Source organism: Ranitomeya variabilis, chromosome 1 (genome assembly GCF_051348905.1).
Source record: "Ranitomeya variabilis isolate aRanVar5 chromosome 1, aRanVar5.hap1, whole genome shotgun sequence".
Lineage (NCBI taxonomy): Eukaryota > Metazoa > Chordata > Amphibia > Anura > Dendrobatidae > Ranitomeya > Ranitomeya variabilis.
Genome location: NC_135232.1, coordinates 674,123,610 through 674,136,351, shown reverse-complemented (window position 1 = coordinate 674,136,351; position 12,742 = coordinate 674,123,610). Strand labels below are relative to the sequence as shown.

Below are 12,742 nucleotides of genomic sequence, written 5' to 3'. Positions count from 1 at the left end.
TGCTGGAAATGGACCTCTATACACCTATGAAGATATTGCATTACAAACCAGACGTTTGCAGCTAGAATACTTAATTACCACATCAGCAATGTATACAGTGTATTTCTGAATCATTTAATGTTAGCTTCATTGGAAAAAACTGTGCTTTTCTTTCAAAAATAAGGAAATTCCTAAGTGAACCTAAACTTTTGAATGGTAGTGTACGTCCATTTTGAAGCAAGGCGTTAACAAAAAAAAAAATACTTACATCCTCTGAAGCTCCTGCACACCTGTTGATGATGAGTCTTGCTATAAATAAAAGGGCAAAGGTTTCAATGAGAATAATGTTCACTGTAGTTAATAGCACTATATAATGTATGAGCACACACTGCAGGTCCAATCGTTAAGCGGTTAAAACTGTTCATTCATTCTGAAAAGGCCTTAAAAGGGAATCTGTCAGCAGGTTGGTGCTATGGAATCAGAGCAGCATGATGTAGGGGCAGAGACCCGGATTCCAGTGATGTGTCCCTTACTAGGCCGCTTGGTGCAGTGTTGATAAAATTCCCATTTTTCTCTGCTGTAGATGCAGAAGTGCTCAAATACTGAGTTGTGTATTACCCCACCCACACAAATGATAGGCAGCTGAAGCTGCCTATCATTGGTGGGGGCGGAGTTACACAGATTAGCTGAGCCACAGTGACAGCTGGGCATGTGACAGCTAGACCTGTACTGATAATCTCCTGCTAATAAAACACTGATTATATTGAACCCATAGCAAGCTGCCCAGAAAGTTACACATTTCTGGACTCGGTGCTCTACATTCAAGCTGCTCCCAGATTAAATTGGAAAACCTGGTGACAAATTCCCTATTTTGACCAGGAAATTACGCATACACTTATTTATTTTTTGTTTTTTAACCAACATGGCAGCATTTTTTTCTATTTTATATTGCCCAAGTGACAGTTTTACAATCTTCTTGTGCATACCCAATAAGTGTACAGACTGATTAAAAAAAGGATGGGGAAAAATTATACATTTCTTATTCATAACGGAGAACAAAACAAAAATGTATTAACACGAAAGAGCACACTACCCAAGTTGTATCTGTACACTACAAATGTTCAAAGTGATTCCAATTGGTGACAGCAGATATCTCGGCGGCGGTCCACTTCTGACCAGACATGTGACAGCATATCCTCGGATATGAACTCTGCTGTTTCAGTGATGTGTTGTCTTAGGCCCCTTTCACACGTCGCTTTTGACGGATCCGTCGCCATAGGCTTTCATTCCACCAAACGATGGACGGCGACGAATCAGTCGCTGTCCGTTTTTTCCGACGGACACAAAAAAACGCTACTTTGTCTGTTGTCTCAGGCCGCTGGACAGACAATTTTCGACAGATCTGGAAAATGACGGATGAAATGTGAGGCCATCCGTCGCTAATACAAGTCTATGAGAAAAAGCGGATCCGGCTACATCAGTCGCCAGATCTATTTTTTTTCCAAAACTCGACATTGTGACTAATGGTTAAAAACTGATGTGTGAAAGGTGGTTTTGATTCTTTGGCTTTAACAGATACATTGAGAACTTGATGTAACCCCACAGAAAGTCTGCAGGGTGCTAGATTTGACAACAATGGAGGTCAGCACATTGGTAACTCATTGTTTCCGGAGTGGTCAATCCAACATTGCGGTAAGAGTTTAATTTAGGTAGCAGCCAACATCCACATGGAAAGGTGGAGGTGCACTATCCTGCGGATAGAGGAAGATCTGCCAAATGTAATCTATGTGTCATAAGCCATTCCTTTAACATATCCAGGCAAGAGTGGCCAGTGACTCTATTCTCGGCAAAAAAGAAGGCACCGTAGACTTATCACCTGTTCACCATGGACTCGATAAAGACACATAGAATTTGGGGCTTAGAAAAACTAACATTGTGGCCACAGACCTTCCCAAAAGGTGAAAGGAAGCCTCAACACTAAACACCAGCATGTCTGCAAACTTGCCTTCTTTCCATCTGTCCAGCAAGTTGGTGTAAAAGTCATGGCGTTTGTTTTGTCATATGGTTGCAGCTCCAGAAGACAATGTAATCTGTACATCCTACAATGCAGATGTTTTCAAGAGATACCTTAAATTGTACTTTTTGGACCCTGTTGCTGCAAACTAGTCAATTTTCTAGGGCTTCAATCTAGTTCTCAATCTCCTTCAAAGTCTTTGGGCAGCCTGGACTTTTCCCATGACACAAACAGCCTGGTATACAAAAAAAAGGTTGCACTCTATCGTGCCAAAGCATGTTGAATATGAAATACATGAAATATGAATAGCAAAATGGCTTTTTGAATATTAGGAAAAATATTTAGGAGACGCTTTGCACAGAATTTGGCCAAATAGTGTAAGCCCATCAACCATCGTCAAGGTGGTCTCATTAATCTGATGGGTCCCTGACCTCCCTGTCCAAATGTGAACACTTACCGAAGGCTAATGTCTGTATGCATGGGTGAATGTGGACACCTCTCTCAGCAAAGCCTACATATATGGGTTGGCCGGAACCAAGTGTGATTAGATGTAATTAAAAACCACATCGTGAAGGGAGAAGTGCTCAGTCAGTCAGCTAACATAGAAATGACAGAAATGACAAACAGCCTGGTAGTTTTGAATAGCTTGACCCATTGCGAAATGCGGTTTCTATGTGGAGCATATTTACCAAATTTATTCTGAAAATTTGGCTGTACTATCAAAGGACACACAGTCCAAACGATAGCCAGCACTCACATCTTCTTAAAAAAATTGCTTTATTGATCCAGTAATTTAATAAGGCACAAAGAGGTTGAACACTACAGCACAAAAATTAAACGGCCAGAAAAGCAATATCCTCTGCGCTCCCAGGTAACATGTTCCAGACCTACATGGACCTTTGCTAAGCCAAAAGACTATGCAGATCTGAAACATGTTGCCTGGGAGCGCAGAGGATATTTTGCTGCCCTTTTAATTTTTGTGCTGTTGTGCTCAACCACTTTTTGTGCCTTTTTAAAGTACTAGATTAATAAAGCAATTTTTTTTTTTTTTTTAAGATGATGTGAGTGCTAGCTATCGTCTGGACTGTTGCTATTGCTCGACTATTTTGCTGTGCACCTAGAGAGGTGAGCTCTACAATAATAAAAGCTGCGATTCACTGAAATGGACAACTAAGTCCGTTCAGTCACTTGCCATTTACCACTGATGATACTTTTACTACAGGCCTGTACTTTCACACCTTTCATTTTTGAATCATCCGCTGTCTATCCAATAAAATAATTGAATAATGTCATTTTTCATCTTTTCTGTGGCGAGAGAGATGGGGGAAGATTATTTTTTTCATATATATTTTCTCTTTACAAATATTGGTTTAATATGTTCTACAAGAAATGAAAAAACACCTCTGGGGGCCATTACATAGAATAGATTTTTTTTTTAATGCTCAGTTCATGACTCACAATTATAGAGGTACCAGTTAAAGGAAATACATCACCCTGCTGTGCCACAAGACATCTGGCTCTGCTACGACCCTGTAGATGTTCAGCAGATATTTGGTACCGGGTCTAATAGCAGCATCAGTGAGTTTCTAGTCAACACAGAGCTCACTTAGGCCATGTAGCTCCGAAACAGAAGGGGTGATGGTAAACCGCTTCAGTCTTTCCCTCCCCGCCATTTGGGAACCTAGATTGCCGAAGTGTTAACCCAGTTATGCCAAATGACATTGCTGCAGACTCTGGACTTTCACCACCCTCCTTTCCATGGCAATGGGCGGTCAGGAACAGGTTAATATGATGATTCATGGGGATGTGGATCTCCACAAAATCTCAGTGTGTAAACCTGATCAAATACAAAGAACTGATAGAGTTACTTTCAGGAGAACCTGGTAGCAATTAAACAGTTCTGAACCTGAAACTTCAAGCATCGATAACGTCTTATAGAAACAAGTTACTAGAAACAGTTCTCACAACCGTTTTGCAATGTGCACAAAATGGCAATTTCTAAATTACTTTGGATCAGTAAATGACAATAATACTCATACTGGGTGCCGTACCTGATGTTTCTGCTTAGCTTCTTCAATATGGATTTTCAGCTGCTGGCTTTCCTTCTGTAAATTCTAACAAAAAACAAAAAAGTTAATTCACTATTTTTGAACAGCTCCTCATGGGCGGGGTTTGGAAAGGCTATCCATTTTAGTGGATTCTGCTCATCAGTAGCCATAAATAATTTTAAATGATGGGCTTGCCCTTGATCTCCCATTCGCGTTAACATCACACAAAACTAATTTTCCAATTGAAGTAATTCACAGAAAAAAAAACAACCGACTTAATAGAAATTAAATACTGGTTATTACACCCCCTAATGTGCACTGGCTTTTATTTCAGAATGCTAACTATCATAAGGAGCAGTTTTATTTCAGAAAGCTTACTGCCCATGAGGAACAGTTTTTGCATGGCTCCACATGGGCGGGGTTTGGAAAGGATATTTATTTTAATAAACAGTGTCTCGTGCGTAATAGTGCTTCATTTTAAAGGGGTTGCCGACAATTACACTTCACCATCAGATCATACAAAATAATATTCCAAATGGAGTAATCAAAACAAAAAAAAATTATTGTGTCTTGAAATCACTGTTATGTACTTGTTATGACGGTGACCAGAAAAATGCACACAGGAAAATTGCACACAGGAAAATTCCCCACAGGAAAAATGCACACAGGAAAATTCCCCACACGGAAAATTCCCCACACGGAAAATTGTCAATTACAGCATCACAAAAGTTTCAGATCTATGATATTTCAGGTGCAAGGTGAGGATGTTCACATAATATGTGATCAACTTGTGATTTACAGTTGACCTAGTGCAAAACTGCAAAAATGATGATCTGTGGTTTGCAGCAGTCTGTCATTCTCAGCAATAGATAGATCTAGTCTGCTCTCATCTCTCACTGACTCTGCCTTACTCCTCCCACCAGCCCAGAATAGCAGCACATGCAGAACCAGCAGCAGTGTGATCCAGAGGAGCCATCACTGCTATCAGTACTCACAAAAGAATCACTGCTGCTGGCAGAGATATTTGGTCCTGGAAGCCCAGAAGGCACCGCAGAAAGGTGAGATTCTGTCACTTGTACCACTTTGTGTTCTTGCTGAGAATGTATGATATGCTTTTGCAGTGGAGTCCGATGGGCCCCAGTGCGAAATTTGGCCCTTCCCCCCCCCCCCCCCACACACGTTGGTCAGATGTATGGGCCCCTGTAGTGTTCTAAATTCTATAAAGACTTATGAATTGCCCCCCCCTTTCATTATGTAGTAATGTCCCCCATACTGGTATATATGCCCATCATCCTGGTGAATATGTCTGCATCCTGGTATATATGTCCTAATGCTGGTATATATGGTCCCCATCCTAGTATGTATGGTCCACATGATCTCCATCCTGGTATTTATGCCCCCTTTCTGGTATATATGTCCCTATCCTGGTTTACGTGGTCCCCAATCCTAGGCTATGTGCACACGTAGGAAATGTGGCGCAGAATTTTCTGCACTAAATCTGCATCTCCTGGCAGAATCCACAGGTGCGTTTTTTTATGCGTTTTTTGTGCGTTTTTTGTGCAGTTTTTGTGCAGTTTTTGTGCAGTTTTTACCACTGCAGATTTCTATTAATGGAGGGGTGCAGAAACGCTGCAGAAACGCACAAAAGAAGTGACATGCACTTCTTTGAAATCTGCAGCATTTCTGCGCAGATTTTTCTGCACCATGTGCACAGCTTTTTTTTTTTCACATTGATTTACATTGTACTGTAAATCACCAGCATTAGGACATATATACCAGGATGCAGACATATTCACCAGGATGATGGGCATATGTACCAGTATGGGGGACATTACTACATAATGAAGGGGGAGGGGGGCAATTCATACATGTTTATAGAATTTAGAACACTACAGGGGCCCATACATCTGACCAATGTGTGTGTGTGTGTGTGGGGGGAGGGTCGAATTTCGCACTTGTAAAAAATGTATTCTTATGTGACCCAATAGAACAACTAATCGGAAACGCTCTACCGCAATGAATAAACATTATCTTTATGATCCCAATTACCTCCATTTGTCTTTCATTCTCTAGAATCACCTTCTCGCGCTCATTAAATCGCTCTTCCATCACCTTTAAGCTCTCCTCCCTGCCCTTCAATCTGTGAAAATATCAAAAGACGACTTCAGCCTCGGATGCAAATATCTACTTATTTCATCAACTGACAATTAAAGGGATCATCCTAGGATGTCCGGGACTTGCATATTGAAGACTTATCCAGAACGTTAATATAAGATCTGTGGGGTCCGACACCATGCACCCCACAAATCATCAAACATCTGTCTTGGCAGTGAATAGATGTAATTAAAGGGGAGGAACACAGCAGCCCGGTACATTGGTTAGGAGCCCCTGGGAAGTACTGCGCTTCATCTCCCATTCACTTGCATAGATAATAAACAGCAGCGGCCACTACGGAGAGGTGGAGTTTCGCTCTGTAAATTGTTTACAGACGGCGCAGGTATCAGCTGCGGTGTCGAGCGTCGGATACCTCCAATCTCCTATTGATGGATACGTCATCAATATCCAAGTACTGGACAATCCCTTTAAATCATTTATATGGGGAAAAAAATAATATACATACTGATTTTGAAGATCCTGGACTTGACTCCTAGTAGTAGAGACCTATATATTTATAAATAAAAAAATTTAAGCAAGAAGAAAAGCCAGGAAAATATATAAATGTAATCAAATGCATTTGTAGTAAATTACTTGACTACTTGACTATTGGGAGAGATCTGCTACCCCAGCAGAAAAGGAGTCAATGGGGAACCATGAAGTTTCTAAACTTTGTAGTATTTCAAAATAAAAGATGGCCGTATACAATCAGGGAGACTATCCTCGTCTCATACCACTCCCAGGTTAGGCGGCATGAATCTATATATATATATATATATATATATATATCTATATATATATAGATAGATAGATAGATAGATAGACAGACATAGATCCAAACGAAGAGGAAAGCAGCAACACTTCCGTTTTGTCACGAAGAAACCTTAGTCCTTTATTTCCAATATAAATTCATGGACAAGGTAAACAGAGCAGGGACAGTGCAAGTAAAAAGGACGACGGCCCTTTCGCGTTAACCACGCTTCCACGGGTCCAGGGTATATTTATTTTTTGCCATTGATACTTTTGCATAAAGGACAGAATCTTATTTTGGGCGTTACCTGTTCAGCATGCTCAAGCTGGCTACTTGCTAACGTTTCCTTCAGTGCTTCTATTTCTTTAGTCAATTCCTTTACAAGAATGAAAATGACACAAATGGGAGACAGAACCACGACACAATGACATGAAGAGAAAGAAAACTGACAGCCGGTGTCAGCACAAAATGACTGTTCAAACCAAGCACAGGAGCTTGTGGCACCCTTGGTGTGGCCAAGGAATGCAGTGCACCTTCCATCCTCTTCCCTGATTCACCGCCAGAGATGGATGGAAAACAAGAAGGTGGGAAGGTGCATTGAACGGTTTGGCCTCAAGTGTGGATTAAGTGTCTGAGCATTTCAAAAACAGTCATTTTGCTCTGACAAATTTACCCATTTAGCCCATTTATTAATGTTACAACCAAATTTTTATTAGAGCACCAAACGTTTGCCTTTAAATTTAAAAGCCAATTAATTGCAAATACATATATTTCATTTTTTTTTAGGAACAAATTTTTTTATATAATATAAATTTTAATATATATATATATATATATATATATATATGTACATTAACTTAAAATGAAGTTAATAAAAATAGTGAGGTGATGTGGTGGGTGGGCGGAATTATGTGTAGTAATTTGGTGGGGGGGTGGGATTATGTGTGGCGATGTGATGGGGGCGGGGCTATGTGTGGCAATGTGGTGGGGGCGGGATATATATATGTATGTGTGGTGATGTGCTGGGGGCGGGGTTATGTGTGGCAATGTGGTGGGGGGCGGGACTATGTGTGGCAATGTGGTGGGGGCGGGATATATATATGTATGTGTGGTGATGTGCTGGGGGCGGGGTTATGTGTGGCAATGTGGTGGGGGGCGGGACTATGTGTGGCAATGTGGTAGGGGCGGGATATATATATGTATGTGTGGTGATGTGCTGGGGGCGGGGTTATGTGTGGCAATGTGGTGGGGGGCGGGACTATGTGTGGCAATGTGGTGGGGGCGGGATATATATATGTATGTGTGGTGATGTGCTGGGGGCGGGGTTATGTGTGGCAATGTGGTGGGGGCGGGACTATGTGTGGCAATGTGGTGGGGGCGGGACTATGTGTGGCAATGTGGTGGGGGCGGGATATATATATGTATGTGTGGTGATGTGCTGGGGGGCGGGGTTATGTGTGGCAATGTGGTGGGGGCGGGAGATTATATATATATATATATATATATATATATATATATATATATATATATATATATATATATATATATATATATATATATATATATATAAACACACACACACACACACATACATATATATTACCGTGAATGGGCTAAGGTACAATATGTGTGATGGCACTGATGCATGGACGACAATGTAACACGGACTTGGATGATGACATCAACTTCTTCATTATGGGGCCAAAGTTTCAGTTTCGTGCTTATTTTCTCTTTTTTCAAGAACCCTGACCTTTTTTCCCCCCATTGCTATATCATGTTGTGGGCTTAAGTTTTAGCAAAACAAAACCTATTTTTGAATGATGGTACCCATTTTACCATATCATATATGGTGAAAAACAAATCTAAATTTTGTGCTACTATTTTCTAGGATCCATAATTTTTTTTATGTTTCTGCTTTTCCGGTCAATGGAGCGGTGTGTGGGCTTGTTTGTTTGTAAACTGTCTTTTCTTTTTATTGGTACCATTTTGAGGTACACACGCTTTTTATGTCCATGATATTTTCATTTGGTCTTTTTATATAAAAATAATAATAATTTTTCAAGACAATCCCTGCGTGCTAACACACTGTGGATGGGACTGGGAAATACCTGCACAGTTCTCCCCTCCTTGTCAGCCCTCAGCTGCTGAGCCTGTAGGAGATCTTCTACCGACTTGATCTTGCCATCCTTCTCATGGATCCTAAAAGGATCATTTACATTTTAATAAAATGGAAGAAGAAAGTTCACACCATTATGACCGCCTATTATGACATTACCAAAACAAAGAAAAAACGATGAAATAACGGTCCAACTCAAAATAAATACAAATATAAACTTTTATTATTTACTTAAATGTGACCAAAAAGTAAGGAGGGAAAGTTTGACACTACCAGAAAAACACTGAGAGCAGCAGGAGGCGCCTGCCCAGGACCATGTCTACAAATAACAATAGGACCCAATAGATATGGCTTTGCTGAAAAAACTAAGCAAAAAATACTTGAAAGAATAACGCAAAAACCAAATACTTATTAGTACAAAAATGTTGCGGCTAATAGACCAATAGTCAGCAACAATGCCTAGGCCATTAGTAATGCAGCGATACACAGAAGTAGCTAAAAAATCACTAGAAGAGGTGAGAGGTACCATGAGCTCAGCTAGTATACAATACTAAAGCCAAATGGTAATTACCATTAGCATAACAGCTACTAGGATCGCTGAAGTAACTTACCGCACAGTAGGACAATGGTGCCTGGTGCTTGGGGCGGAGGCGCGTCCCCAGGCACCATTGTCCTACTGTGCGGTAAGTTACTTCAGCGATCCTAGTAGCTGTTATGCTAATGGTAATTACCATTTGGCTTTAGTATTGTATACTAGCTGAGCTCATGGTACCTCTCACCTCTTCTAGTGATTTTTTAGCTACTTCTGTGTATCGCTGCATTACTAATGGCCTAGGCATTGTTGCTGACTATTGGTCTATTAGCCGCAACATTTTTGTACTAATAAGTATTTGGTTTTTGCGTTATTCTTTCAAGTATTTTTTGCTTAGTTTTTTCAGCAAAGCCATATCTATTGGGTCCTATTGTTATTTGTAGACATGGTCCTGGGCAGGCGCCTCCTGCTGCTCTCAGTGTTTTTCTGGTAGTGTCAAACTTTCCCTCCTTACTTTTTGGTCACATTTAAGTAAATAATAAAAGTTTATATTTGTATTTATTTTGAGTTGGACCGTTATTTCATCGTTTTTTCTTTGTTTTGGTATATGCATTTGATGATAGGCCCTAAGGGTCAGTGGTCACTTTTTGGTACGGATGGCCGTTGTATTATGTGGTACCATGGTGACTAGCTTTATAAGTTTCAATCTATTATGACATTGTAGAGCTAATCAGTCACGTTTACGGCACCGTCTGCAGTAACCTGTGATTGTACACGAGTTGTCAAACGGGATGTCGTGATTTGATCACCGTAGGATCGAAAGGGTTAAAAATGACATTAAATATAGATGCCTTTTTGGTGGTGGTCTCCCCACTAAGTATTCCAAGCAAGCATCTGCTATGATGCTTTTGTCCATGGGTCCAACTCACAAATTCAGCTGTCAAATGAACACTTAAAAAAGGGAATACATGGACGGCTCAAGCTTGGAGAAGGAGAGCTGGTAGGGCTGCAGATACCCCCTGAATGAGGATTTGGAGCTGTAATTACAAATGCCCAATCCTCTTCTCATCTGTCGGAAGTCCCCCCATCTCCCAGTTGCACCAAAATGGACAGATTGGAAATTGTTGATGAAACTCCGCTCAATTTGTCAACGTTAACTTACGCCATTTTTAGATCTTCAACCACAGATGTGAGGGCTACCTGAAAGAATACACAAGGTAAAAAATTACAGCAATGTTTGGTGGCAAATATAGGCAAAAAAACTTTAACGCTTAACTGCATTATTGTTTAAAAGGATATTCCCATCAAATAAAGTGACGGCATATTGCTAAAATTGGCCATTATGGTAGCAGAGGAATGTCTAGGACCGCTACAGCTGCGATACCAGCAAAGCAGAACCATCTACCCTTTGACTATACAAGAAGCTGAAGTAGGCTCAAATTTATTTTAATGGAGCCATGCTGCTGTCCCATTCACAGCGGCAAGTGTCTTCACTGGATAACTAAAGGGTTTTTTTTAGATTTTGAAAAATGTTCGGTTAGAAAAAAAAAAAAAAGGGGGGGGGGGGGGGGTTTACTCACCCTCCCCTGGTTCAACACAGTCTCTGACGCTGCTCTCTATTTCTGTTATCGTCTATCGAATTGACAGCACTACAGCTTGAGTAGATGGCATGAGCCGCTTGGCTCGCTTATTGGCCGCAGCACTGTCCACATTAACAGCTTTATGGAACAATGGAAGCAGTGGCCTCAGCTCCGGACCACTTGAGGGTGAGTTAAGCAGTTTGCATTTTACACAAACTGTATATGGGGAACCAGAAAACTCAAAAACATTTCAAATACCGTATATACTCGAGTATAAGCCGACCCGAGTATAAGCCGAGACGCCTAATTTTGCCACACAAAAAAATGGGAAAACTTAATGACTCGAGTATAAGCCCAGAGTGGGAAATGCAGCAGCTATTGGTAAATTTCAAAAATAAAAATAGATACCAATAAAAGTAAAATTAATCTAGACATCAGTAGGTTAAGTGTTTGTGAATATCCATATTGAATCAGGAGCCCCATAAGATGCTCCGTACAGTTCATGATGGCGCTATAAGATGCTCCATACAAAATACGCCCCATATAATGCTGCACAAAGGTTAATGATGGCCTTATAAGATGCTCTGTGGTGAAATAAGTGTGTGTGTGTGTGTGTGTGTGTGTGTGTGTGTGTGTGTGTGTGTGTGTGTGTGTGTGTGTGTGTGTGTGTGGTGAAAGATGGACTTGCAGATCAGTACAGATCGACTTCTTTTCATCAGATACCCCTGTTAGGTTTATGGCGTATTTATCAGCGAAGGTTTACACCGCCAACAAAACTGAAATTAGGGTGACGCTGGAATTTTCACGTTTATCACTTTACTACACTTTTTTTCTAAAGAAGGAAGAAAAAAAAAATTTGCGGATTTACCTGGTCGTTGTGTAGTGCCTTGATATTCTGAAAATCCTTTCTTAAGGATGCATTTTCATCTCTCAGCAACTTAAAAAAATTTAAAAAAAATTATAGTTGAAAAGTCAACCAAACACATCACAAAGGTCAAAATACAAAGCAGCTCAAGTCTCGATTACTACATATAATTAGAAGGCAGAAACACATTGCAAATTTAGAAGATAAGTTTGCTGAATATTTTACTAATAGATTATTAACTGTAAGGGACATTAAGCAAGTTCCCAGATATTCTAGATTATCAGACCGCCTCAGAAAAATATGAGTAACCGATCACAAACTGTTTAGAAAAAACAGATTGACTGCAAACGGAAACAGTGCAGCCGGTTCTATACATTTTTTTTTTTCAGAAGTAAATATTTGTTCAGATTTTAGATGATTTTATGTTTTCTGTTCCAGTTCTGGATTATCAGAATGTGTTGATACTGGATAGAACAGGGATTTTTGTGTACTCACCGTAAAATCCTTTTCTCCGAGCCAATCATTGGGGGACACAGAACCATGGGTGTTATGCTGCTGCCACTAGGAGGACACTAAGTAATACAGAAAAGATAGCTCCTTCCCGGCAGTATACACCCTCCTGCTGGGTCCAAGTGAACCAGTTTGGTAACAAAGCAGTAGGAGTGTAACATTTAACCAGGATGAACTATGTCAAAACCAAGCC

General features: G+C 40.4%; 1 protein-coding gene across 11 annotated transcripts in view; it reads right to left on the bottom strand.

The window, feature by feature from the left end:
• The window catches only part of KTN1 (kinectin 1), a 158,019-nt gene that overhangs the window by 57,151 nt on the left and 88,126 nt on the right, over positions 1-12,742 (bottom strand). For all 11 annotated transcript variants that reach the window (XM_077264547.1, XM_077264599.1, XM_077264609.1 and 8 more), the window contains exons 24-31: positions 12,043-12,111; positions 10,757-10,794; positions 9,055-9,145; positions 7,254-7,322; positions 6,662-6,702; positions 6,091-6,181; positions 4,045-4,107; positions 248-288 (exon numbers count right to left, since the gene is read on the bottom strand). In XM_077264547.1, the coding sequence (XP_077120662.1) occupies positions 248-288; positions 4,045-4,107; positions 6,091-6,181; positions 6,662-6,702; positions 7,254-7,322; positions 9,055-9,145; positions 10,757-10,794; positions 12,043-12,111 (503 nt within the window). The remainder of the gene's footprint in view (positions 1-247; positions 289-4,044; positions 4,108-6,090; positions 6,182-6,661; positions 6,703-7,253; positions 7,323-9,054; positions 9,146-10,756; positions 10,795-12,042; positions 12,112-12,742) is intronic.